Raw genomic sequence first — 27647 nt, forward strand, 5'->3', positions numbered from 1 at the left:
TTAAGATGAGTAAGTGCTTGTTTGGAATTTTATTGCAAGCTTTTTTTTTAACATTATAACGTTTCCAGTGCATGCAACAAGGAAAATTACTAAGCTCCTTACTCTTCTACTCTGGATGAAGACTTAAAGAAAGAGGCTAACAAATATTTCTTGAGCAATTCATAACTTTAAAATGTTATCAGAATGGATTGCGGAGAACAGGATTCTGGGCTCCAATTAAGAAACAGCTCACTGCTGTATTATGTAGATACCAATGGATAAAATCAAATGTTCGAAAGAGCTCTTTCACTTGAACCCATATTACAGTAACTCTAAATATTCATGTGTTTACACTTCAGCAAACAATTGCCCAACAAAATGAAAATATGTAAACAGCAGCCAGCTCTGTTCACCATAAGGTATTTAATTGGATATTAAGCAATTCAGAGAACTCTGAGAAGGTTATAGAGTCATTGAAAAGTATAGTCCCTCCAGTCCATACCAAACCATTTAAACTGCCTGCTCCTTTTGACCTGCACTAGGCCGATATGGGACCATGAAAAGCACTCTATAAAAGCAAGTCCTTATCAAATAAAATGGTTTCTGAAGTGCAAAGAAATAAGCATACTAACTAAATGATTGCAAACAATCCAGTGACAGGAGTTAACATGTCTTTATAACATTAATAGAAACATTAAACCACTTTACAAACATATTGCATGCAATGTTTAGTGATTATCTGAATCTTGTGAGACTAAGATTCTTAAACGATTCAGACAACCACTGGGCAGTCATGCTCTTTAGCTTTACTTCAAACTATTTTCCAGACGTACATCTTGCATCCAAGTGAAATTTCTGTAACAATCTAATCTAAACCCATCACCTGGAGCATATATTCCGATGGTCTTTTATTTAGGCTAAAGGGGAAAAGTTTCTTCAAGATGTTAACTTCTACTTGTAGATTGTAGCTTTTTTTTAGTAAAGTGCATATGATTCTGCAAGCCAAGACTGCCTAAAAGGACAAAACTGTAACATTCGTTCATTCATCGTATGTTTTACGAACCTAAGCTGGAATTCTTTTCAACTTTGAGAAGATTTAACATTTGAAGTAATTATGTTGAAACAAAACTGAGAATATTTGTTCAACCATATTTGTGTTCATGTATCATTTCATAAGTATTCTTAACAAAAAAAAAATCAGGATATACACAATATCATGTCACAGTTTAGAACAGCTGCAGCAGTCTGCAAGTCAAGAGTCCATGCCCCAGTGTTAGCATATCAGCAGCTTTACGAAGTACATAAAAAAGAGACAACTAATAATCAGAGTAAAGTTGATAAGGAGTCCCTGTAGCTTTTGGCGGGCTTGCGGATTCACTTCAATGGCAGAGGCTCTTCGTAGGGCAGAGCGAGTTATCTGCTGAACCTTATCCATGGCGATTCAGGCACACGTTATGCGAGGCTGGCAGAGAAGCGAGGAGGTGGTAGAAAGTGCAGAAGCTGCTTTTATTCAAGGAGATCTAACAAGGCAGGCAGAGGAAAGGTGCAAAAGTGAGAAAGGAAATCAAAGTGCTCAAGTACATCAAAGATTGATATTAGTACTTCTGGAGAAGAACACAGTAATGCATAGAAAAATTATCATTCATTTAAGCAGACAGCAAAATTTACATTTTGTGAACAAAATGATAGTTTAAAGTGAATAGCTTGTGCCACTTGGTGAATAACAACCCTCTCTGGAGAGTCCTTGTACAATAACTGTTGCTATGTTATTTAGGTACTTTTATAAGAGCAGTATTCACAGGAAAGGCACTTGCAATTGACCTCTTAGTGCTCAAGAGGTCCCAGTTTTCCAGGACTTTTTCCTGAAGAATGTCAAATACGACTTTGATGTTCAGAATATCTTCTGGGATATTACTATTATATCCTAGACTATTAGCAGGTAATTTAGTATGACACACGGTGTCTTGTTATAGATAGTGTGCTCTCCATTTGGTGAACTGGACAGAAATTCATTCCTGGCCTCACTAAAAGTATGACATCAGGTAACTCTGCTTGCAAAATCTAATTCAGAGTGAAGTGACAGAGCAGGATATAATATCCTATAAAATTAATATAATTCATTTAAAACCAGAAGCCAAGTGTGAATCTTCACCTCCTTATATTCAAAAGTCAATAGTTTTGTGCTGTCATATAATCACATACATAACATTTTCTCATATAAGATGGGCATCAGAACTCCTTTGATTCTGGCTTCTTCCCTCTTGCTTTCCAGTCCTAAGACCATAAGACATAGGAGCAGAATTACGCCATTTAGCCCACTGAGTCTGCTCTGCCATTCCAACATGGCTGATCCTGGATCCCACTTAACTCCATATACCTGCCTGAAGCCTCTCAGCTCAAAAGGTCGACTACTTATTCTCTTCCGTAGATGATGCCTGACCTGCTGAGTTCTTCCAGCATTCTATGTGTGTTGCTCTAGATTTCCAACATCTGTAGAACCTCTTGTGTTTCTCAGAACTCCTGAATAACTGGCACCTATTTGACAAATTAGGGGTAGTACAGGAAATTGGTGGTGTTTCCTTATCGTCACTTCAGTAACCAGCCAGCATTAATCGCTCTATTTTGCCAGTGCGTCTCCACAGTGAATGATTACATATTCAGTTGTAGTTTGCTTGTTCTGATTAAATCCAACCTGAATCTCCTAAAGGTGAGGCACATTATGCAAGCAACTAGCGGTGACATCCTTCGAAAGGGAGAAGCCACCCAGTGTTGCTGTCCAAGCTCTGCCTGCTGTTATCATGACCTGGATAGCCTTGGGCAAGTGGCTTCAAGGCTTCGATGCACCTCCAGCCATCTGCTCAACAGATCACTGGGAATGACAGGATGTGAGCTTGGGAAAGTGGCAGCAATTCCACGGAGGTGAATGGTATTGATCTGAACTTTGCCAGGAAGACAATTGTACATACTCTCTCACCAGCCACTGTTGATCAGTCTTCCTCTAGCCATTCTGCAGCCATCAGGGAAACACAGCTTAGGAATGGCACGGCAGCTAAAGACTTGAAGAATGTTGGCATAAAGCAAATTAATCAAGTGAATTAGCTGGTGTTTCCATGTTTAAGTTCTGCTTGTATATTTAAATGCTTTAATCTTCAGTTTGCTTTTTATAGAATCATTGCAATGAAATGGATAATGAATGATACTCAAATTTAGGAGATGGTGAAACAGGAACACTGGTGAAAGGGGAATATTGGACTTGTTATTGTTAAAAAGTCAGTCTGATTGGTTATTACTTGCCTACTTTTAACTTGTCTCTTTTTGTTTTACCTCCTCCTTGACTGCCTCCCGACTTGACAGCTTTTGGTAAGAGCTAAGCCTGCCTGATGGCAAGTTGAGCAGTCTGCAGCAGACTGGGTCGGACTGACAAACCCATCTGCAGTTATTCGAGCCGGCTCCTGAGTGGAGCCGGCAACAGGACCAACAGAGGCGAGTGCTGGAGGAGCTCAGCAGGTCAGGCACATCTGTGGGGCTGGAATGGGCAGCTGATATTTTGGGTTAAGAGCGTAAAGAATAGAGGGGAGGCATCCAGTATAAAAAGGTGAAAGGAAGGGGAGGAGGGAAAGCTGGCAGGTGTCAGGTGGACAGAACTGAGGAGGGGTGATAGGCAGATGAAGAACGAAGAGTGGACATAGTGATGGAGACCAGGAGGTGATAGATGGAGGTAATGACAGAACCTGATATGAGAGGATTCAAATCTAGCGGGAATATCTCTCACTGGTGGAAAGGAAATGTGGTGGGCAGAGGGAAACAGTAGGAGGGGAAAGGAACCAGTGTGTGGGTGGAGGAGTGGAAAGAAATAGTGATAGGGGGCCTGGGGTGGATGTAAGGAGAGCAAAGTGGGAAGAGGGTTCAGGTGGTGGGTAGAGAAGATTACCGGAAGCCTTTTTCCCAGGGCGAAAATGGTTAGTTTGAGTGGGCGCAGATTTAAGTTATTTGGAGAAAAGTCCGAGGCAGAACTTTTACACGGATAGTGGTGGATGCGTGGAATGTGCTGCCTGGGGTGGCAATAGAGGCAGATACGTTAGGGGCATTTAAGATGGGCAAATGATTGAAGGGAAAATGGAGGGTTATGTGGGAGACAAGGGTTAGATTGAGCTTGGAGTAGGTTAACTGGTCAGCACAACATCGTGATCTGAAGGGCCTATACTGCCTTGTACAGTTCTATGTTCAAAGTTGGAGGATTCGATGTATATGTATCTGGTTAAGTTGCAGATTCAATATACCTGTATCTGGTTGTAGACTACCCAGGTAAAATATGAGGTGCTGTTCCCTTCATTTCCATTAAGCCTCACCCTGGAAGAGGAGGAGGCTGAGGACAAACGCACTGCTAAGAGACGGGCTGTTGTTTCAGAGTGATCCTTAACTGATGATATGATGGGTGGCCACATTACATGCATGGTCTGCTCCTGTGTGTGGGTTTCACACTGGGATCAAGAGCCAGTTGGTGAGAAGAAAAGTCCTTGAAAAGGACCCAAGCATTGAGGGCACAGCAGATGCTGCCAAAGTTGAATCTGGTCATCTGAAGGGCCTGTGTCCCTGCTGTATCTCATTGTGAATCTGACTCCATGAGTCTGTGACCAGGGTAACTAACACTCTGTCCATCAATCAGCAATAAACCTGCATGTGATCAATAATCACTTTGCATAGTACAGAATGGGGGCAGTAGGTGTCTAAGCCTTGACTCCTGTGATTGTGTTTAATGGAGAGGGTTGTAAACTTAGCCAGCTCCACCATGACAACTATCCTCCCCACCATCAAGGATATCTTCAAAAGGCAGTGCCCCAGGAAGATGACATCATAATTCGGGGCACTCACCATCTAGGACCCTCCAAGAGGACTACAACCTTGTCGTGGGATTTGGCTTGCATGCCTCAGTGACCTGGAGAGCTATGTTGGCTGGAATCAGAGCCTTGTGCTTTGGCTCCTGGTAGGGTCACCCATGACCAACAGGTCAAAGGGTAGAGGTCAGATTAAGAGTGGTCCACTGAACTGGTCCTCCAGGTTCAGGGATTCATCCTAGGGCTAACAAACTTGAGTGGTCAAAAAAAATTGTTATGGAAATAGCAATGAAGATGGAAGACTTTCATTACTACCGTAAGCGCTGGTGGCGTAGCAGGCAGTAAGTAAGTAGGTACCATCCAGGACATGCTCTTTTCTCATTACATCATCAGGGAGGAGGTATAGGAGCCTGAAGACTCAATGTTTTAGAAACAGCCTCTTCCCTTCTGCCATCAGAGTTCTGAACTGCTCATGAGCATTATTTTGCTCTTTTTTTGCACTAACTTATTTTTTATACATTTCTTATTGTAACTTATAGTAGTAATTTCTATGTATGGCATTGTACTGCAGCTGCAAAACAGCAAATTTTACGACCTATGTCAGATATAATATACTGATTCTGATTCTAAAATTAGCCGGTTTGTGATAAAGTGTTTGCAGATATGAGGATGACCTTTACACTTTGCTTAAACCTCATAGTACTGGCATGCAAGCCCGATACAAGTTATTGTGCCCTTCCCAATATGACACGAGGCATGTTATGTTTGCATGCATCTGTCACTATTTTGGACCCATTTTGGCATCTGTAATGCCAGTTGAACCTTGCAGCTCTGGACCAGCAATGTTGAATGAAGATGAAGTGGAAAAGTGACAGCTCCCGAGGCAAGGCTCGGACTGCAGTCAATTGAACTCAGATCAGATTGCAGATGGAGATTTACAACAGGGTTATTTGCAGATCAGGAGAAATGTTTCTCTGCACAGAAGTGAAGGACGCACATGCCCACTGCTAAAATAAGCTTCAAAGTAGTAACCCAGAATCCCAGTTCACCACCTCAGTAAACTGGACATGTAAGTTAACTGTCTAGCCCTAAACCAGGTATTATTAACAACTTGTTTCCTTCATACATGCTTATTATTAATAGCTTATATTTCCTCAAATTTCTTATTTTTATGAAGAAGTGGATCAAATCAAATTTCCCTGAACTAACTTTCAGCTACATTCATTGCTTGATTTGATAATGTTTACTTTGTGAACACAAAGTCAGAGAATCATAGAAAGTTGCAGCACAGAAACAGGCCATTTGGCCCATCTAATCCATGCCAAACCATTTAAACTGCCTACTCCCATCAACTTGTACCAGAACCATAGCTCTCCATATCCCTACCATCCATGTACCTGTCCAAACTTCATTTAGATGTACTGGCAGCTGATTCCACACTCACGCGACCCTCAGAGTGAAGAGGTTTCCCCTCATGTTCCCCTTAAACTTTTCTCCTTTCGCCCTTAACCCATGACCTCTAGTTGTAGTCCCAGCTAACCTCAGTGAGAAAAGACTGCTTGCATTTTCCCTATCTATACCCCCCATAATTATGTATACCTCTATGAAATCTCCCCTCAATCGTCCATGTTCCAAGTCCCAAGGAGAAATGAAAACACAGAAATGAAATCACATATTTTAAGTTCTGTAGCCAACAAATTTAACTTCTCTTTTCTAATTGTTTCTAGCTGGAAGCCGCCAGAATGTGGTGACTTATTGTAAGCTGCTACTTGCAAATCCACTCATACTTTCTATTATAATCACTGCATTATTATTGTTTTACCTTGTTCTACCTCAATGCACTGTGTAATGATCTAATCTGTATGAACAGAATGCTAGGCAAGCTTTTCACTGTATCTTTGTACATGTGAAAATAATAAACTAATTCTAATTCAAGATTAGTAATTACTTCTCATGATTTCACTTGCTTAAAAATCAGTTTGTTAAATTATGGAATGTTGGTGAAAGACAACATCAAATGCCTCCTGAACTGTTTCATTTACTTTCGGCTTTGTGTGAGGGACTGGCAAGAAATCAATCTGAAAATTTGTTTTCATTACAGTATAATGTTCACATGTTCTGCAGAAACATAACTCTTAAAGGCATGATAAAAGAGACACAGTGTAGTCAGAGAGTCAGTAGTGAAAGGGTCCCTTGCCTTGGAGATAATGGGAGTTGAGTATTTCCAATGATACATGCTCCTTTCTTGGTTGCATCATCACTGCAGGGAAGCTCAAGAAAGAAATCTCTTTCCCCTCTCCTATTTTGGTTCTTTGTTTCCAGACTATGCACTTTTCTCCCATACTCCTCAAATTATTCAGCTGTACTGAGTAGGATATTGGTCTTAGGCTAAGAGGAAAAATGGATCGGCCATGATGAAATGGCAGAGCAGACTGGACTGGCCAAAAGGCCTAATTCTGCTCCTATGTCTTATGGTCTTAAATGGGGTATAGGAGCTAAATTACCACAGCCCTACAAAATGCTAGGGAATCCAGCAGGTCAGGCAGCATCTAAAAGGTATGAACAGTTGACGTTTTGAACTGAGACCCTCCATCAAGACTGAAGGGTCTCGGTCCAAAATGTCGACTGTTATGTGTGCTACTCTGGATTTCCAGCATCTACAGAATCTCTTCTGTTTACTCTACACCACCAAAAATTAATCAAATTAAAATTCACACCAAAACATATGCTTGAAATTTTAAAAAAAGAATACTTATCACTTCACTTCTAAAGACTGTATTGTAATTTTGACACGGCTAATGGGATTTTGCTTTCTTTCTTTGCATCCTAAATTTTCCACAACATATAATGGAGAAATTTTATGGTCCATGGGGAAAGAACTATGTTCACTTTGCCTACAGTTGTTACAAAGATCTTTATTGAATTTAGAGGCACAAACTTGCTGGAATCTGTAATCTGATGAGTTCCTTCAGCAATATGTGTTTTTTTTTGCTGTAATCTGAAATTCAGTGAAACGGCTTCTATTGATTTGTAAGTTTTGTTTAATCATAGACCTCAATGATAATCATACAAATTCAAGGTGAGATCTTCTGAGCTTTGTCAGGCTATATCAGAAATAGTTCTGAAGGGTAACAGATGATTACAAATTCTCCAGTAAGAAAAAAGATCAAAGTAAATGTGTTATCAAAGTACATATATATCACCATATACAACCCTTAGATTCATTTTCTTGTGTGCATTCTCAATAGATTCATAATAGAATTAATGAAGTACCTCACCAACTTGGTCATTCAACCAATTTGCAAAAGACAACAAACTGTGCAAATAAATAAATAAACAAACAAACAAACAATACAGATCAAGAACATGAGATGAAGAGTCCTTGAAAGTGAGTCCATAGGTTGTGGGAATATTTCAAAGATGGGGCAAGTAGAGTGAAATTATCTCCTTTGGTTCAAGAGCCTGATGGTTGATGTGTAATAACTGTGTTAGTCGAAAGTCAAAAGTTGAAAGCCAGTTCATTTAAAATTACCTTGCACTGTCAAAGCTTCAGGACTGTATTTAAAATGCAAAGATATTAAATCTAATCTAACATGAAAAACTCATAGATGGAGCATATGCATTTCTGGTGTTAAAGTTAATTGTGTTAATAGCAGTCTGATAGTTCATTCCAGAATATATGTGGTGCATATAAACATTTTATTATGTGTGATCTTGCTTTCTCCTTTTCCAGTGTAATACGTATTTCTGCAAAATCACTGAAATGATTTATTTTTTGTATGACTCGTGAGAAGATCATTCTCACATAATAATGGTATCTGATAAGTCAAGACAACGGGACAACAGATGTACTTTTGTCAACTGCAACCTCAGTGTTACAAATGATCAAGTCAGAAGACTAAAAGGGATGAGATTGTCAAGAACATGAACCTCAAAACTGCTCAGGGGCCAGTTTTTGTCTGCTTTATATCAAAGGGCAGGTTTTTATTCTTTGAGAAATCCATTCCCTGTGATTCATATTTAATTAATATATGTTTCATCTCTGCATAAAGCCTTCCATCTTTGACAAGCCATCTCAAGGTCAGACAAAGTCACAGCTTTTGAGTTTCTATTGTCTGAATGCTGAATATAGCTTGGGCATGAAAACAACCTCCTTTGATTTTCTGAAACAAAACTGTAAGTTTAGGCAATGGCTGGGAAAGACAAATAGGAAGGGCATATTGGTATGACATTGGATTCACTTTGTGACATATATTTGTAGGTTGATTAGCAGCAGACAGACGTTATCTGTCATTTTTCTGTTATATGATAGAAGCTATAATTAGGTATGACATTAGAAGGGATATGCCAAATATTTTTCAAGTAAGCCAATAAATACTGTTCAGACTTTCTAAATGTATTTATTTTAGCATATCTCAAGCTAAATCTGTATTTTGGATCATTAAAATGAGGAGTCAGTTAAGCAATTAATTCTGAATAACATTTGTAAAGCGTAGAATATTGATAACACTATTACTTACCTGTGGTTCAGCTGCATGAAATAAGACCTTGCCTCATACAATATATTTAATAATTTTTTTTCACCAACTCAAATTTTATTATTGATTGAATGAGTGATAATCCGCTGACAGTGACTGAGTCCACAGATAAATTGGTGTCGATGCATGTGAATATTGAAACCAGCAAGTTGGAGATAAAAATTTCCCTCCATTTGAGCCTTTCTGGTTTTGACACGTGGGTATACCAAGTGAAGGGAAGTCCAGTATGATTTTATTGAGTAGCTAATTATTCTCATGGGATTTTAGTGACTGAGTTGCTCCAGTTTTTACATTCTTACTCCATTAACTCAGTGCAGATCCACATTTGTATTGGCACAATATTACTGAAAACTACAAATTCAATAAAATGCAATTATATTGTACTTTATAAAGATGGAAATGGAGAACTTGTAATCTCTGTTAATAAGATATAAACTCTACCTGCTTGACTATCATAGGGAGATTTATAACTTTTTTAATAGGATCATAAAATCATTTAATAGGTGTAGAAATAATCCCAATTATTGAATCTGGGTCATTTTATTTAGACTACTTAAGAATGAAATTGATCTACCAGGGAAGATTTATCATACGGCTTGTGTGTTAAGGACTAAGTAATTTCTGAGGTTTGAAACATGTTGGGTTGATGCCCACTGGTCCAACAAAGCCATTGCTTATCTTGATGGATACTTGTATATTTAAAATATCAGTAATATTTGAGTAATCTTCTTTGATTAAGTATTCTTGTTCGTTTCAATAATAAAATACGTTATATGGGTAAATACGTGAATTGATTTGGTCATCCTGCTACCAAGCAATACATGCATGTCTTGCTTAGAGAAAAGAACAAACTAAGACTCTCTTTCTTGGCTCTCTTGTTTTCCTTCAAATTAGTTGAATGTTTTGAAGCTACAAAACAAAACAATATTGAGTCCTGATCTGAGCATCCCTCCATTCTCAGGAACCCAGAAATTGGACCCAGAGGCCCCACTCCTGAAATGCCTCTCTGATGTCCTTTGACACCAGCAGAGCTGGTTTTGAGGAGGGTGGGAGATAGAGGGATTGCTCAATGGTGATGGAGCCGGACTTATTTTGTACCATAGTTGTCACCTGGACCTTTTGGGTATCATTGTTGTGCTGAAGCAATGTGCAGTCCAAGAAGAGGTGCAAATGATTGTCCTGGACGATTTTCTTGTGATTGAACATTGTTGAACATTGGTAATGTGAAATAATACGGGTCTGGCTCACTAGTTCATTGGTGAGACTGATGGCGGGGAAGCTGTGTTGTCGCGGTTGTGCCAGGACAAGGGACTTGGATTGCAGGGTCTTCTGTTGCAGCCACCCAGGAGGGGAGATGCCAAGGAAGTGTGGAAGAGAGCAGAGGCCTCTGTCCATTCTGGGTTAGGGACTGGCCCCTCCTTTGGTGTTTGCTCGGTGTAAGAACAAGCTGGACCAGGACAATATCCCTGGCACCATCATTCTACAGACCCTGCCATTCAGGGAATTGGGCGGCATATTTTGTGCGACTGTATGTTTTCTGCTATCATAACCATGGGTAATGTGTTTTACACCTTGGCCCTGGAGGAATGCTGTTTCATTTGGCTACATTCATGTACAATTGAATGATAATTAAACTTGAACTTGATGCTTCATCCCCCACCTTCCTGAACTATACCCTCCCCAAAGGGATTCTTCATCATTGAAAGCTGTCACTATGTCTATAATTTCATCCCAATACATCAAACTATTACAACTGAAGAGAGTAATTTAAAAGATTAATAATTTAATCTCAAAAGCAAAGTTAACTAAGAGTTAAAAGTACACTTGGACTAAGATGTTAACTGTCCTGTGCTATCACCAGTGGGATCATCAGTTGATCTGCCACCTGTCTACAGGAGTTTCGGCCCGCTTATGATCAAGACTCCCTCGAGGTGGTGGGCCAGCAGTGCTAAAGCACCACCTCCCACTGGTGAGCTTAAAAACTTGGCATCTGCCTCGATCAGTCACTTCCATCCAACAGATAGTCTGCTCTTCAGGTGTCTATGCAACTACTGAAGGGTTTGCAAGATATGTATACACTGTCTGACTATCTGCCCCTCTGGACATGCTTGGTCCACACCCATGCTGATCCTTTCTCTGCTGCCTCAGCTACAACCCTGCTGGTTGACTTGATCTCTCTTCTAGTGAAGCCAAGGTCATGCAGCCACTTCTGGAGAGTGAACGCAATAAACCCACGGCAGCCTACTTCGAATGGATAGCATGAGACCTTCCACCCTCTGTCTCTGCACTCTGATCTTAATCAGACAAAACACATACATAGATTTACTATGTTTACATTGTAAGTACATGCTGGTATTTATCTATTTACGCATATTTTATTCCATATCTGCTTCTGACTTTATTTTTATATAATTCTTTATTCTTTATAATTGTTGAATGTTGCTGTTTTTTTTTTGAAAAGGGCTCCAATGCTTTCCCGGCATATATGAGTTTGTCTTGAGTTTCCAGCCAGGTATCGATTTTTACTGATGTTTCTTTGACAAACTTTGCCATGTTCATCAGGGATGGTGCCTGGGCATGCCTGTTCTGGTAGTGTTTATACCCCTGTAGTCCGTCCCTTCTGATTGGTTATTCCTCATCCAATCAGATTTCCACTATCGCACTTTGTTTACGATCAAATCCCAGTTCTTGCTTAAAGGGACACCTTCACCTTTCTTAAAATTCTTATCCTCTGGTTTTATTTCAATGGCTTCCTCCACCAAGTAGTTCCCAAAGCCATTGGTCAGGCACAGTAGTTTTGTGCCATCAAATTCAATGTTCTACTACCGCTGATTTCTCCGGGTAACCTAAATGGATACACCTCCTGTGCTCCTTGATGTGGGTTTCCACCATGCATCCTGTCTGGCTGATACTGAAATAAACCTGGAGGAAGAGAATTTTAACAAAGACGAAGGTCTCACTCGAATTAGGAACTGGAATTCCATTGTAAACATGGTGGGACAGTGGAAACCTGATTGGATGAGGACTAACTAAGCAGGAAGGATGGATGACAGGTATAAACACCACTGGACTAGACATGCCCAGGCGTCATCCTGGATGAAGATGGCAAAGTTTGTCATCGAAATGTCAGTTATTATAGACACAAGTACCTGGCTAGAAGCCCGAGAGGAGTTTATTCTTGATTTTTCTTGCATGTCCCACCCTGACCAAGACACCACGGCAAATTCCCAATGCACGTAAATGCATATGGTGATAAAAATTGATCCTTGATAAATAAAATCATTTAAATAAATCAAAAGAAATAAAAATAAAATAACATTGTCCTGCTTGCTTCTTAAACCCTTGTGCACAATCACTATTGAAATCAATGGGCTCTGGGATCCAGGTGAAGATTAAACCTGGGACGGAGCTGATGCTGGGTAACCCAAGCTGGACTAGTTTGCACAGCTGGACTTCACAGAGACCGTAGGCAGAAATGGAACAATGTAGCCAAAAAGTTTAATACATCCCCGTTTTCTGTGATTCATACTGAGGAAGTCTGTAATATAGAGGTCTTGACCTAACCCTAGAGATTTTCTCTGTTGCTGTTATCATTTGGGGGCCCCATTTGTTTATGCAATATATTCATAGCACAAAGTATGTTTTAATCATCTGTGGTTGAACTGAAAGAGCTGCAAGCATTTTCACATCTGAGGATTGGGAATTAGAACAGATTTGTGGGACATCACAGAATATATTTCAAAACTATATATACAATTTGAAAAGCCAAAGAGGAACTTAGAATTAGTTTTAAGATAATAATATGAAAGAAAAGCCATATAGAAGAATGAGGCAACACACATCAAAGTTGCTGGTGAACGCAGCAGGCCAAGCAGCATCTGTAGGAAGAGGTGCAGTCGACATTTCAGGCCGAGACCCTTCGTTAGGACTTTTATTTGCAGTTCACTTGTATTGCTAGTTAAGACTTTAAGTTTGTTCTTAGAAAAATTATACTTTTTATTTTGATACTAGGGAGAGATAAGAATTCTATGGTTGCCATATCTTAGTTATATATTTTCAGTTGCTTGACTGACCTGTAAAATATTTGACAACTAGTGACAACAACCTAATGACAACCAAAACATCTTTTTAAAAGCACTTTTTAAAATGTGATTAACTGATGAACATTCAACAATTTCAACTCAGAAAAGGATTTTGAATAAAATAGAAAATAGAACAATATAGCAGAGTACGTGCTGTACAGCCCGTGATTTTGTGCTGACTTTCAACCTACTCTAAGGTCAATCTAACCCTTTCCTCTTACATAGCCCTCCATTTTTCTCTCATCCATGCGCCTATCTAAGAGTTTCTTAAATATCTCTCATGTTTCTGCCTCCACCACCATTCCTGGCAGGGCATTTCATGCAAACACACACAAAATGCTGGTGGAATGCAGCAGGCCAGACAGCATCCATAGGAAGAAGCATAGTCAACGTTGCAGGCTAAGACCCTTCGTCAGGACTAACTGAAAGAAGAGATAGTAAGAGATTTGAAAGTGGGAGGGGGCGGGGGAGATCCAAAATGATAGGAGAAGACAGGAGGGGGAGGGATGGAGCCAAGAGTTGGACAGGTGATTGGCAAAAGGGATACAAGGCTGGAGAAGGGAGAGGATCATGGGATGGGAGGCCTAGGGAGAAAGAAAGGGGGAGGGTAGCGCCAGAGGAAGGTGGAGAGCAGGCAAGGAGTTATTGTGAGAGGGACAGAGAGAGAGAGAGAGAGAGAGAGAGAGAGAGGAGAGGGTGAAAAAGGGGGAAATAAATAAATAAGGGATGGGATAAGAACAGGAGGAGGGGCATTAATGGAAGTTAGGGAAGTCAATGTTCATGCCATCAGGTTTCAGGCTACCCAGATGGAATATAATCTGCTCCAATCATTCTTCACTCCAAAAAGAAAAGCCTTAACTTGCTAAGCCTATCCTCATAAAACATTCTCTCTAATCCAGGCAGCATCCTGGTAAATCTCCTCTGCACCATCTCTAAAGCTTCCACATTCTTCCTGTAATGAGCAATGAACCCTGGCTGTGTGGTCTAACTAGGGTTTTATGGAGATGCAACACTGCATCACAGCTCTTGAACTCAATCACCCAACTAATGAAGGCCAAAGCACCATACGCCTTCTTAACCACCCTATCAACCTGTAACAAACAGGGGAAAATCTGCAGATACTGGAAATCCAAGCAATACACACAAAATACTGGAGGAATTCAGCAGGCCATGTAGCATCTATAGAAAAAAAACCGCTGAATATCTTTGTTTCAATTGCAATACTAAGTAAATACTATGAAACTTTTTGACTTTGCATTTCAAATACCCAATTACACTCTAATTGGAAAAAAAAATCCTTTTCTTTCCTCTAAACCCCTTACCCCTTATGTCAATCCTCAGTTCTCTGGTTATAGATGTTTTCTGCCACAGGGAAAAGTTTCTCACTGTTATTCTATCAATGCCCCTCATAGTTCAGTCAAGTCAACCTTCAGTCTCCTCTGTTCCAATGAAAACAGACAAACGTTACAATCATTGACCTCTTATGTATGTTATATGATTAATTATGAGGATCCTTCTTCAAGATTGGAATATAAACCTTCACCAAACCTGTTATGATTTAAGAAGCCACATTACAGGAATGGTGTGGAAGCCTTAGAGAGGGATCATGATTGGATATCGTGATTTATGAGGGAGATTTGAGTGAGCTAGGTTGGAAGTCATGGTGCAGGTCTGCAGGACACTGGTGACACCACACTTTTGGGGTATTGTGTTCAGTTTTCGCTGCCCTGTCATAGAAAATGTTACAAAACTAGAAAGAGCGCAAAAGAGATCTACAAGAATGCTCTCAGGACTGTGTTTCTGGCTGTCTGCGGGAAGTCAAACCTTAGGGCTGCATATTGCATGCACACTTTGATAATAAATGTACTTTGAATCTTGAATATTTTTAATCTTTTGAGTTAAAAGGAGAGATTGGATAGGCTAGGATTTTATTCTTTAAGACATAGAAGATCGAGAAGTGATCTTATAAAGGTGTATTAGATTAGATTAGATTAGATTCAACTTTATTGTCATTGTGCCGAGTACAGATACAAAGCCAATGAAATGCATTTAGCATCTGACCAGAAATGCAAAAAATATTATTTACAAAATAACTGCAAATAAAAGAAGTGCTACAGTACACAAATATAAAAGTACTGAAACAGTACAATACAGATGCAATACTGCTTAGCTCTGTGATAAGAGGTTCAGCAGTGTCACAGCCTCAGGGAAGAAGCTCTTAAACATAAATAGGGTGAAAGCACTCATCCTTTCCTCAGAGTTGGGTATTAAGGACTAGAGGGATATACACTTAAGGTAAGAAGGGGAAAATAAGAACTTGTAGGGCAACTGTGTTGCACAAAGAGAGACACCTATGTGGAATGAGCTGCCAGAGGAAGTGGTTGCCAGAGGCAGGTAAAGTAACAACTTTTAAAGGATAGTTAAATAGCTACATGGATTGGAAGTGTTTGGGAGGTTATGGGCCAAATGTTGGCAAATGGGACCAGTTTAGATGAGCATGTTAGTCACCGTGCACCAGTTGAGCCAAAGAATGTGTTTCCCTGCTGTATCACTCCAGGCAATACCATTGATTAGTGACAAATTTTAAGTGCTGGCTGAGTTACTGATGCCTGAATCCCGGGAATGAATTACAAAAAAAGAAATCCAAATAAACAAACAAAGCTCAACACAGCTGTAAGATCAGGATTCGATCCCCGCCTCTGTCTGTAGGAGTCTTAGGACTCACACCACCAGATGGTTACTACCCCACAACCATCATGCTCTTGAGCAAGAGGTTAACTACACACACTTGCCCATCCATTATGACCCACAAGCAATGATCTCACTTTGAGGACTCCTCATTTTGCTATTTCGTGGTCTTGTTATTTACTGCTATTTATTTATATTTCCACTTGCATAGTTTGTTCTGCACTCTTCTGGCTGATCCTTAATTGATTCTGTTATAGTTACTAGTCTATAGATTTGCTGAGTATGCCTACAGGAAAATGAAACTCAGGGTTGTATATGGTGACATATATATACTTTGATAATAAAATTTACTTTGAACTTTGAGCAGTTTGTACATTCTCCCTGTGACTGTTTGGATTTCCTCCCACTTTCCAAAGAGGGATGGTTAAGGTCAGTGAGTTGTGGGCATGCTCTATAGGCATGGAAGCATGGCTGCCCCCCCCCCCAATCCTCGCTGATCTGACGCAAACAACACATTTCGCTGCTTGTTTCGATCTACAGGTGACAAATAATATGCTCTAATATGATTCATTCCCATTCTCAAACAAGAGAATATCTGCAGACACTGGAAATCTGAGCAACACACGCAAACTGCTGGAGAAACTCAGCAGGCCAGGCAGCATCTGGAAAAAGAGTAAACAGTCGACGTTTCGGACTGAGAGCCTTTCTCGGGACTGGAAAGGAAGGGGGAGGGGAGGAAGAAGTACAATGTGGCGGGTGATGTTTTGGGCCGAGACCCTTCGGCAGGACTCTTGCCTTTGCAGGTCCAATTGTCCTTCTTTTCCAACATAACCTTACTTATGATGTTCTGATTTAAAAGGTCATTGGCCTGAAATGTTATCTCTGTTTCTCTGTCCACAAACTGTGCCTGACCTGATGAGAATTTCAAGTTTGCTCTGTTTTCTTTTGGATTTCTGACATTTGCAGGTTTTTTTTGTTGTTTTCTGTTCACTTGTCCCCACCACATAGTATCCTCCACCTTGTAAGTTCTCCTTTCTAAGGTTATGAAATCAATATCTCAGTTTGAATTTTGAAGAGAGGTCCTGTTCAGTGCTAAACTGACCTGACTCAGTGGCTGTTTCAGGGACTCTGCTATTGCTTTTTGGTATTTGCACGAGTTGTTCTTTCCTTTGCGTGTTTGGTGTTTGATGTTTTTCTTTAAGTGCGTTCCATGGTGTTTCTTTGTTTCATGGCTGCCCGTGGGGAAGATGAATCTCAGGGTTGTATACTCTACACGTGCTTTGGTAATAAGTGTACTTTGAACATTGAGAAGAGCTGCAGTCTTCAGTTCAAAGGAAGCAGAACTTGGAGGTGGCTGGAGGTCATGGCAGAGGCTGGATATGATTACAAATCCCAAATTTGAACTACATAAAGATAGGACTCAATAAAAATAGGATATTAGTTTCATTCCAGTCTGAAGCATTGAATCACAGGTGGTGCTGAACTTTTAGAAGATCTGTCAAGACCAAACAGGCACATATTTTATTCATAGATTAATGCAGCAAGCTGACTTTCCTTCAAAGTTTGTCTTGCCTTCAAATTCTACAGCCGGGAATTCTAAATGCTTTAATGGGGTCCAGAGGAGGTTCATGAGAATGATCCAGGAATGAAAAGGTTACTTATGAGGAGCATTTGATGGCTTTATGGGCACATACTTGCTGAAGTTAAGAAGAATGAGGGGAGCTCTCATTGAAACCTATCAAATATTGAAAGGTCTGGATAGAGTGGATGCGGACAGGACGTTTCCTATGGTGGGGGAGTCTTGGACAGGAGGGCAAAGCCTCAGAAATGAGGGACGTCCACTTAGAACAGAGATGAGGAAAAATTTCTTTAGTCAGAGGGTGGTGAATCTGTAAAATCCATTGCCACAAGGCTGTGCAGAAAAAAAATCATTGAGTGTTTAAGTTGGAGGTTGATAGCTTCTTGATTAATCAAGGTGTCAAAGGTTATGGGGAGAAAGCAAGAGAATGGGATTAAGAGGGATAGTAAGTCAGCCATGATGGAATAGCAGAGCAGATTTGATGGGCCAAATGGCCTAATTCTAGTTCTGTGTCATATAGTCTATGCTTTCCAGGTTATAGTCCTTTCCTATCAATTTATTCCATGAGATTACATTACCTTTTAACTGGAAGATACTAAATAGCCTCTTGATCACAAAGTCTTGTATCATCTGCGGTGGGGGGGGGAGTGGGATAGATGGGGGATTTTTTTTCAGTGTGTGAAGAATGTTCCTTTTTCAGACATGACTGGACTGAAAGAATTCCGTTTGCTTATTATATTGTGTGTTATCACTGCCATGGGGTCTGAGGGGAAAAACAGTTGAAGTGAATGCAGAATTGCAAATGTTAACAGCTGGCTACATTTAGAGTCTTATGATCTACATCAATGTTCCACTATGGCAGGAATGCAGATACTACTCAGCTAATGACTGTCACACGATCTTTGTGGCACTTGTTTACTTCCTAAGGTATCATTGTAGAATGTGACCTATCAACGAAATTAGTCAGGATCTTCTGCAAATTGATACTCTCCTTCCTTATTATTATTTAGGAATTAGCTAAGGTTATCATTGTTGAGCTAACACTACTGAGTATGGTAAAATAGAGTTTTCAATTTGAATCAAAACACTGATCAATTTATTCAATCAGATAAAAATAGACCAGTGTAAAGTAACAATGATTATTTTCCATTGTGGTAGCAAAAACCATGTATTAAAACCTAGTTTTGTAAGCTGAGCTTTTTGCTGCTTCCACTGCTTTGTACTGTAATAACACCAAGATGTGACAAAGCAGGAATTTCTTTGCCTTCTACCTGTTTTCCTGGTGTGAAATTGGCATAAACACAGTGAGCTAGTCTGTAACCAGTGCTGGTCACTTTGCTGGATTTGTGAGAAACCATTCCTGAACTTTGGGAAATGTTATTTTATTTGAAGGTATTGGTAACTTTATTTCTTAAACCGTTATTATGTTAAATTAAATTTACAGGAACTACACTTCATTGAATAGAAGGTACCAGTGATAAAATATCATAATGGTTATTTTCCAAAGGGCTGATGTTACAGGATAATTACCCTAGTGCCTTACTTAATTAGATTCTTTGTTTGGCTTCATACATTTAATATAACACAATAAAATCCATACTTCTCTCTAATATTCCACTTCCAGTTTCAAAGGATCTTGTTCATCTGAATTTTTCAGGTCAAAGATTTACTTTAATGGGAATTGATTAAAAACTGACATTGTGTGAGCCATCAGTGCTTTTATTGTTAAGACTTTTCATCTGTGCCAGTAATAGCCCTTACATATTACACTTTATAAGCATTTTAACAGGGCTTTTTTGCAGTGGTATTTTATAGTCTTACATTTAAAACCAAAATGGGTTTACTTGGGAAGCCCTGTGTTCTGACCAAATTTGGACAACACCTGCCTCATATCTTGTTGAACATTGAGCATTGGCCACGTACAATAAAGTATTTTGACAATGCTAATAACCTTGCCTCTTGCAAGGTTGGTACTAGTACTTCAAAAAAATTATATGTAAATTATATTTATGGCTTACTGTGTGATGCTTGAGATGGAAATTGAAAGACATTGCAGCAAGTTTATTTTTATATTCCTAATCTGTCTGATTTCACTTGTGGTTTAATGCCAAATTGTCAATGCTGCCCATTGTTTAAATGATGTGTGAGGTCTCGATCTGAGATGCCTGCTTCTTATTTAATCCAGATGTTTATCTATTTGGGTATTCTCACTGACCAAGAGATCTTCAAAGTAGCTTTCTATTTGTATTTAACTTGAAGATGTAAGCAATCAAAATGTTGTTGACATCTCAATTCATACAAAAATTATCTAAAGATTGGCTTTATATGTCAGCTGTATATCAAAACATACAGTACAGTGAAATGCATTGTCTGCATCAAATTAAATCAGCAAGGATTGTACTGGGCAGCCTGCATGCGTTGCCACACGTCCGGCGCCAAAGTAGCATGTCACTAATCCTAGCTGAATATCTTTAGAATGTGGGAGGAAACCAGGGAACCCAGAGGAAACCCACGTGGTCACAGGGAGAATGTACAAACTTCTTACAGGCAGTGGTGGGAATCAAACCCCAATTTTCCAGCGGATGCTGTGAAGTGTTGTGCTAACCGCAATATACAAAAAACAGTGCCTAGATTGTGGAAGATATATTAGAGGGTCTTTGACCAAAATATCAACACCATTTCTCTTTCTACAGATACTGTAGGACTTGCTAATTATTCATAATGTTTTGTGGTGTTATTTCAGATTTTGATCATTTGCAATTTTGTATTCCTAGCATTAATAAAACCATCTTAGCAAGTCTGACTATTAACAATAAAAAAAACTGTTTAAAAATATAAACCTGTCCACCTTCAAGCTTTTGAAGTGTCTTTCAAAGCAGTTTTGTTGCATACGTGATGTTGACTGTGGGATGATTTTTGGTGCCAGATGGGGTGGTTTGAGTATCTTAGAAACCGCTGATCTCCTGAGATTCTTGTAAACAACAGACTCCAGAGTTAACACAGGATTATACAAAAACAAAAAAAAAAAAATCCATTAAGTGGCAGTTCTTTGGGTGAAAATGCTTTGTTAATGAGAGAGGTCAGAGGAGAATGGCCAGACTGGTTCAAGCTGACAGAGAGGCAATCGTAACTCTAATAACTATAAACACAAGAAATTCTGCAGATTCTGGGAATCCAGAGCAACACGCAAAATGCTGGAGGAACTCAGCAGGTCAGGCAGTATCTATGGAAATGAATAAAAATTTAATGTTTCAGGCTGAGACCCTTCTTGAGGACTGGAAAGGAAAGGGAAGATGCCAGTATAAAAAGTTGGGAGGAGAGGAAGGAGGTTAGCTAGAAGGTGATAGGTGAGAGGGAAAGGTAAAGTGGCTGGTGAGAAAGGAATCTGTTAGGAAAGGAGAGTGGACCTTTGGGTATAGGAAAGGAAGAGGGGACCCAGGTGAGAAGAGGTAAGAGGCCAGACTGGGGAATAGAAGAGGGGAAGGGGAGAGAATTTTTTTCACAGGATGTAGAAATCAATATTCATGCCATCATGTTGCAGGAAATGATCAGATGTTACAACGGTGGCTTGCAGAAATATTTCTCTGAATGCCCAACACATCAAACCTTGAAGTGGATGGGCTACAGCAGCAGAAGACCACGAACATACACTCAGGTACAGGAAGCATCTAATAAGGTGGCCAAAGAGTGTATATTAGTGACTAAACTCAGCAATGAGCAATATTCCTGAACAAGAAATAAATATATAACCAATAACAAGATGAGATTTTCTTTTGTTCTTGAACATGAGTGTGTTATGGTAAGGAGCCCCTTTTGCAGCTCTGTTCTATGAAACGTTCACAAGTATACAAATGCATGAGTACCAGAAGAATTCTTATAGCCCTTTCACATAATCAGAAGTTGTATAACTGCAGTAAGAACTCCTTTGGACTTTGCTGCATGTTGCACTCAGACTACCTCATTGTCCATTCGTGTAAAGGCATCCAGCTCAGGCTCAGCTTGTGAAATTTCTCACATAACTGCCCAGCTCGAAGTCCCTAAACTGTTAGGAAAAGTAATGAGATTTTTGTGTAAAAACTAAACAATTTAAAAAAAACTGAGACTCAACTTGTAACAGGTTTCTCTCCGATAATTCTGTTTTTGTACATGTTTGAAACCACATTTGAGTGAGGAATTGCTCATGATAATAAACACATCTCTCGTTGTTTTCCTCCTCACAAAGTTCCATTACATCTACTCACTTAATACTCATTTAATCTTAACTAAAGACACACTATTTGTCGAGTTTTAAGCATTTATCATATTTTCCATGATTTGAAGGGCCATTGGAGGCTCTATGAATGGTTTGACCAATGGCTCAATCCAGAACATCATGGTAGCAGTATGGCCAGCACCAGTGATTGGGGTCCAATTCCTGCCACTCTCTGTGAGGAATTTATACACTCTCCCTGAGTTTGAAAGGGTTTCCTCTGAATGCTCTGGTTTACACCATATTCCAGTGAGGTACGGATTAGTAAGGGTCAGTGAGCTATGGCAATTCTATGTTAGCATGGCAACACTTGTGTCAGTCGTTGATGTAAATGATGCATTTCACTGTATGTTTCAATGTTTTGATGTGCTTGTGACAAATAAAGATAATGTTTGAAGATCTCCTGCAGCTGTACAGGGCCCTGGTGAGACCACACCTGGAGTACTGTGTGCAGTTTTGGTCACCAAATTTGAGGAAGGACATTCTTGCTATTGAGTGAGTGCGGTGTAGCTTCACAAGGTTAATTCCCGGGATGGCGGGACTGTCATATGTTGAAAGGTTCGAGCGACTGGGCTTGTATACACTGGAATTTAGAAGGCTGAGAGGGGATCTTATTGAAATATATAAGATTATTAAGGGATTGGACACGCTGGAGGCAGGAAGCACGTTCCCGCTGATGAGTGAGTCCAGAACCAGAGGCCACAGTTTAAGAATAAGGGGTAGGCCATTTAGAACGGAGTTGAGGAAACACTTTTTCACCCAGAGAGTGGTGGATATATGGAATGCTCTGCCCCAGAAGGCTGTGGAGGCCAAGTCTCTGGATGCTTTCAAAAAAGAGATGGATAGAGCTCTTAAAGATAGTGGAATCAACGGTTATGGGGATAAGGCAGGAACTGGATACTGATTGTGGATGATCAGCCATGATCACAGTGAATGGCGGTGCTGGCTCGAAGGGCCAAATGGCCTACTCCTGCACCTATTGTCTGTTGTCTATAAGATCCTAAATCCTTACTCTCAAATTTCTGGCCTTAGTTAAATATATCATCTTTACATAATGATCATGAAAACTTGAGGTTCATTAAACACTGAATCTCTCTATAAAACATAGATGTGTGGACGTCAGTTGAGTAAAGTGTACCCCACTCCTGCCACTCGTGGTCCATGTGGCAGGTTCATTCTGGCCTCCCAATTCCTAAACCACAGGGGAACCAGGACAGAAGGAATTCCAAGGGAAAGCAAACCCTTCCCCTTGTCAGGTCTCTTCCAGGAATTTCAGCAGATTCTTTCCCTAAAAATGCATCAGGTACTAAATATTTTGACTCCACCCGACTCCCCCTGCACCCCCCCCCCCGCACCACTGTGCAGATTCGCACACTAGACACAGGGTAAAAAGTGCCTGATTTCAAAGGATACGTACAAACGTCAGCAAGAGACAGGTGGAGATAAAGCCAGAGATAGGAAGTTCTCTGGTGTGTGCCAACTTCTCATGAGATAAACTGCCTAATTGTATTCTTATTCAAGGTAGATTTAGTTGGTTCAGGTGAGTGCTGATCTTAAAGGATATAGCTGAAAATAATGAATGGTACCTTTTATATTAATAACAGTGTTTGCACCTGTGGAGAGTGACCAACCGGGTTATGAAGGCTTCAGGTACTGACACAGAGCATAACTACACAGGTGCTTTCTGCAAGATAGATAAGCAACCACCTGCAGAAGTTGCAGTATGATATCATCTCCCTAGTTGTGACATCAGTGATGACTGCACAATCTCATTAGCATACTCGTAATTCCCCAAACTGCTTTCCTTTTGTTTAAAGAGAGGTGAGCATTGCCATGCCTTCGAGTCTATAAATCCAAATGACTGTTGTAAGTTTGTGATGTAAGTTTGATTTCAGTGACTTGATGCAGATTTAACAAAATTTAATTGTAGTCAATTATTCACGTTTCAGTAGTTTTAAAAATAGTATTGTGTTAATTTGTGCAGTGAAATGTTAACTGCAATGAAAGCAAATTTTAATCAAGAATTTACAAGTTAGAAATAAGAGTAAAGAAGGAAATTGGGATTAGAAAAGGGCAGGTGAATGGGAGCAAGGCTCATAATACAGCAGGGTGTAAATCCCAATGAGTTTAGATTTCAGTGCATGACCCATTCCTGTATTTCAACTTCTTTATAAATGAATATAACTCACATTTTGATGGTTCGTTATTTTCTCAACCACTGTTCATGTTGAAAATTACACATGAGACTAGCCTTTGTTTCACCTAACAAAGTCCAGGAAGTACAATTCACACACAGCGGCCAATTTATTAGATACTGTACCTCCTGCACTTAATAATGTGGCCACTGAGCGTATGTTCATGGTCTTCTGCTGCAGTTGCCCATCCACTTCAGGATTCAACATGTTGCGCGGTCGGAGATTCTCTTCTGCACGCCGCTGTTGTAGCGCACGCTCACTTGAGTTACTGTCGCCTTCCTGTGTGCTTCAGCCAGTCTGGTCATTCTCCTCCGACCTCCCTCATTACCAAGGCACTTTTGCCCACAGGAGTGTTACCAGGAGGTCAGCAGTTTCTATGATACTCAAACCAATCCATCTGGCACTAAAAATAACTTCCTGGCCAAAGTCACTTAGATCATGTTTCTTTCACCATTCTGATGTTTGGTCTGCACAGCTACTAAACCTCTTGACCATGTCTGTGTGCACTTATGCTTTGAGTTGCTGCTACATGATTGACTGATTAGGTATTTGCATTGAAAAGCAGGTGTACAAGTATACCAAATGCAGTGGCCAATGCAGTTATTTATTACTGTTATTAAAAACCTGTTGTAATCTACATTGAAATAAAGGTCTTTGATTAATTATTTGAGACTTGCACACTTTCAACAATAAGATTGTTATGCTTTAACAGTACATGGCTCATTAATTTGTGCCATCTAGTGCATCTGTTGGCCTTGGGGTTAACGGTTTGATAAAATGCCTGCTGGCCTGTCACGGGCTTCTAGTTCCTGACATAATGGCAAATCTGAAACCCAGAGTTGAAAATAGCTACAATCCACATCTGACATCCTAACCATACAGTGAATGTACTGACAGCAAACTTCACTTCCACTAGTGATAGTAGGTGACACGTCTCACTTCAGCAAATCCCCTTGGGTGCTCAAGGCTTAGGAATCAAGGATATGATTCTCTAGAAATCCTATGGATAAAAGTATATTTATCTTGGGTTCTCAGAGCAACTGCTGATTATTTTTTTTTTTACCTCCTCTTACCTAACCCACCACCAGCTCACCAGATCAGTAACTTAACAATGAAATTCTTTCAACTTTCCACTGGTACTGCAGGGTGAGAGGCACAATCATATTGAACTCTGGTTTGCTTCACTATCATGATTAACAAGAATGTAAAGGGACTGTTGCTGTATACCATATAAAATCTGGTGCTGATGAAATAGCCCTGTGAAAGAAGTGGATTAAAGTAAGAAGAGATTTTTTTAAAGTGATCAACTTAACACATTGTTATAAAAAAGGCCCTTCCCTATGTTGGATCAGATATGTGGCAGGCATCCTAGCATCGTAAAATATTGGTTTCTATAAATGTCATTCGATGTATTCATTTTGAATGTGTTAAACAGATGCTTGGGTGGCAGGGTGGAGATACGTCTCTACCAAAGGAGGTGGAAGGCGCTCCTTCCCCCTGCTTGCCTGCAGGTCACCCTTGGGCAAAGTGTAGCACCTGCTTAGTCCCCAGTCTGGGTCATGTGAAGCCATGGGAGCAGCTGGTGGATGGGCGTCTGAGCAGCTGGTGTATATCACGTCCTGGTTATGTGACCACTGACGCCAGGCAGACAATCTCTGAACAGTTTTGATAATAACTGGGGTCACCTGTCTTGCAAGGACACTGCCCAGAAGAAGGCAATGGCAAACCACTTCTGTAGAAAAAGTTGCCAAGAACAATCATAGTCAGGTAGACCATGATCACCCACGTCATGCAACGCAGCACATCATGATGATGATGAAACAGATGCAGTGATGTTCAAAATCTACTACTTTGTTTTTAATTTAAAATCAAGGGTTTGATTGTCCAAGCCACGTGACTATTTTCTAATTGATGTACTTAGTGTTGAAGTTCCACTTTTGTAATTACTAGTACATTCACATTAACTTAGAGAAAGGAGCAAGCTAGATAGAACAATTATTCTATATGATTGCTGCCATGGATTTCTAGAATAAACACTTTTTTGAGTAGCTTATTTTTTCTGGGTGTACTGTTTTTTGTGAAGGACAAAGTGAAAACACATATCTCAGTATTACATAATACATAATGGCCTACTCTTTGTAAAGGTAGCAAAGGTGGAGAACATTACTCGGCTTTCATTGGTAGAATTTCACATACATGGAATCAAAAGAGCAGCCAAAGTCTGAAAGCACATGAAATCCAAATCTTAAAGTAAATTCTTCATGGTAAAATTGCACCAGTAACAACAATTGAAGCTTTAGTCTGAACTTGAGTGGGATTTTGGCATGTTCTGAATTGCGGATAAATGTCACATCACTGCACAAATATAGACATAAATTGAGTGGAATTCTGCTCTCCGTGTGGAACACCGATGAATTGCTCCCAGGGTGGATCTTGGAAGATGTGCCAAGAAAATCTGTGCAGTAAATATATTGATAATCCTGAGAATATAGATGATTCAAGTATGTGGATCTTTTGTCCAATTCTTCAATCTGCCTGCAATCTCTCAAAATTTGTACCAACAGTTTTAGCTTTGAAAGTTTTCAAATACTCAATATTATTTAAAATCGTGCAATTCAAAGTGGAGACAAACTGAGCATTTCTCATTGCTAGCTTACACGTTCAACGTCCCACCAATTTTCTTTTACATTTGGCTGTATTTTAATGGTATACTTATTTATGTTCAGCCAAGACCAAAGACTTTAGAGATATTTCATTCAACGGACATCTTTAAAAATACAGAATCTTGATGTTAAGCCAGTTAAAAATTCAATGGCATCAATTTAATCATATCACTGCATTGAATCAGTGTGTCATTCTATTAGCTTTGGTTTTATTGTATCTCCTCTTTCTTCCCAGTAATAAAGATGGAGAAATTCCTTTAAATATTCATAAAGTAAAAGAGGTTTTTGTTTCTGTTCAATCTTCTTTGCAATGATTAATTATTACAATATAAAATATTCTAAATTGTATTTTCTAGGTTTGATATTACTTTCAATTATTAATCCTCTGCTTCAAATATTGGATTATTTTGATTGAATTAATTCCTTCCAGTTCCCAAGCAAAGACTGTACTTAAAAAATTAAACAGCTTCATTATGTTTGTTTTAAATCATTAATTTTAAAACCACGGTTGTTAAATTAGAACAAAAGTATTCTCTTACCTTGGTAGGGACTCAGTGGGTTAGGGGTATGAGTTGCAGAATGGCTGTGATCAAGGAGTGTCAGTGTGCTGTACGATTTTCATCTGAGTAGCTCAAAGTTTATTACAGTTAAACCAAGTGGGTGGGGATAAGACAAACTTCAAGGGGCGTGGTTTGTATTGTTACAGGCTGATATATGAGTCTTTATTGGATTGAATTCAGAAGCCTACTCTCAACTGTGTTTAATCATAAAAAAAAGTCAAACATCTGTCATAAGGAACCTCTTCCAGCTCCCAAAATAATCTGCTTTTATTTTAGGTA

General features: G+C 39.6%; 2 protein-coding genes across 6 annotated transcripts in view; one reads left to right on the forward strand and one right to left on the reverse strand.

The window, feature by feature from the left end:
• pln1 (phospholamban 1) lies at nt 1-27433 on the reverse strand. The gene is made up of 2 exons (XM_072251609.1): nt 27348-27433; nt 1-1499 (listed from the first exon to the last, which is right to left on the reverse strand). Exon 2 carries the CDS (start codon nt 1412-1414, stop codon nt 1253-1255), a length of 162 nt encoding a protein of 53 aa, XP_072107710.1. The 5' UTR covers nt 1415-1499; nt 27348-27433; the 3' UTR covers nt 1-1252.
• cep85l (centrosomal protein 85, like) overlaps nt 1-27647 on the forward strand; it is a 343531-nt gene that overhangs the window by 168152 nt on the left and 147732 nt on the right. The window lies entirely within an intron of this gene.

The sequence above is a fragment of the Mobula birostris genome, chromosome 2, assembly GCF_030028105.1.
Source record: "Mobula birostris isolate sMobBir1 chromosome 2, sMobBir1.hap1, whole genome shotgun sequence".
Classification (NCBI taxonomy): domain Eukaryota; kingdom Metazoa; phylum Chordata; class Chondrichthyes; order Myliobatiformes; family Myliobatidae; genus Mobula; species Mobula birostris.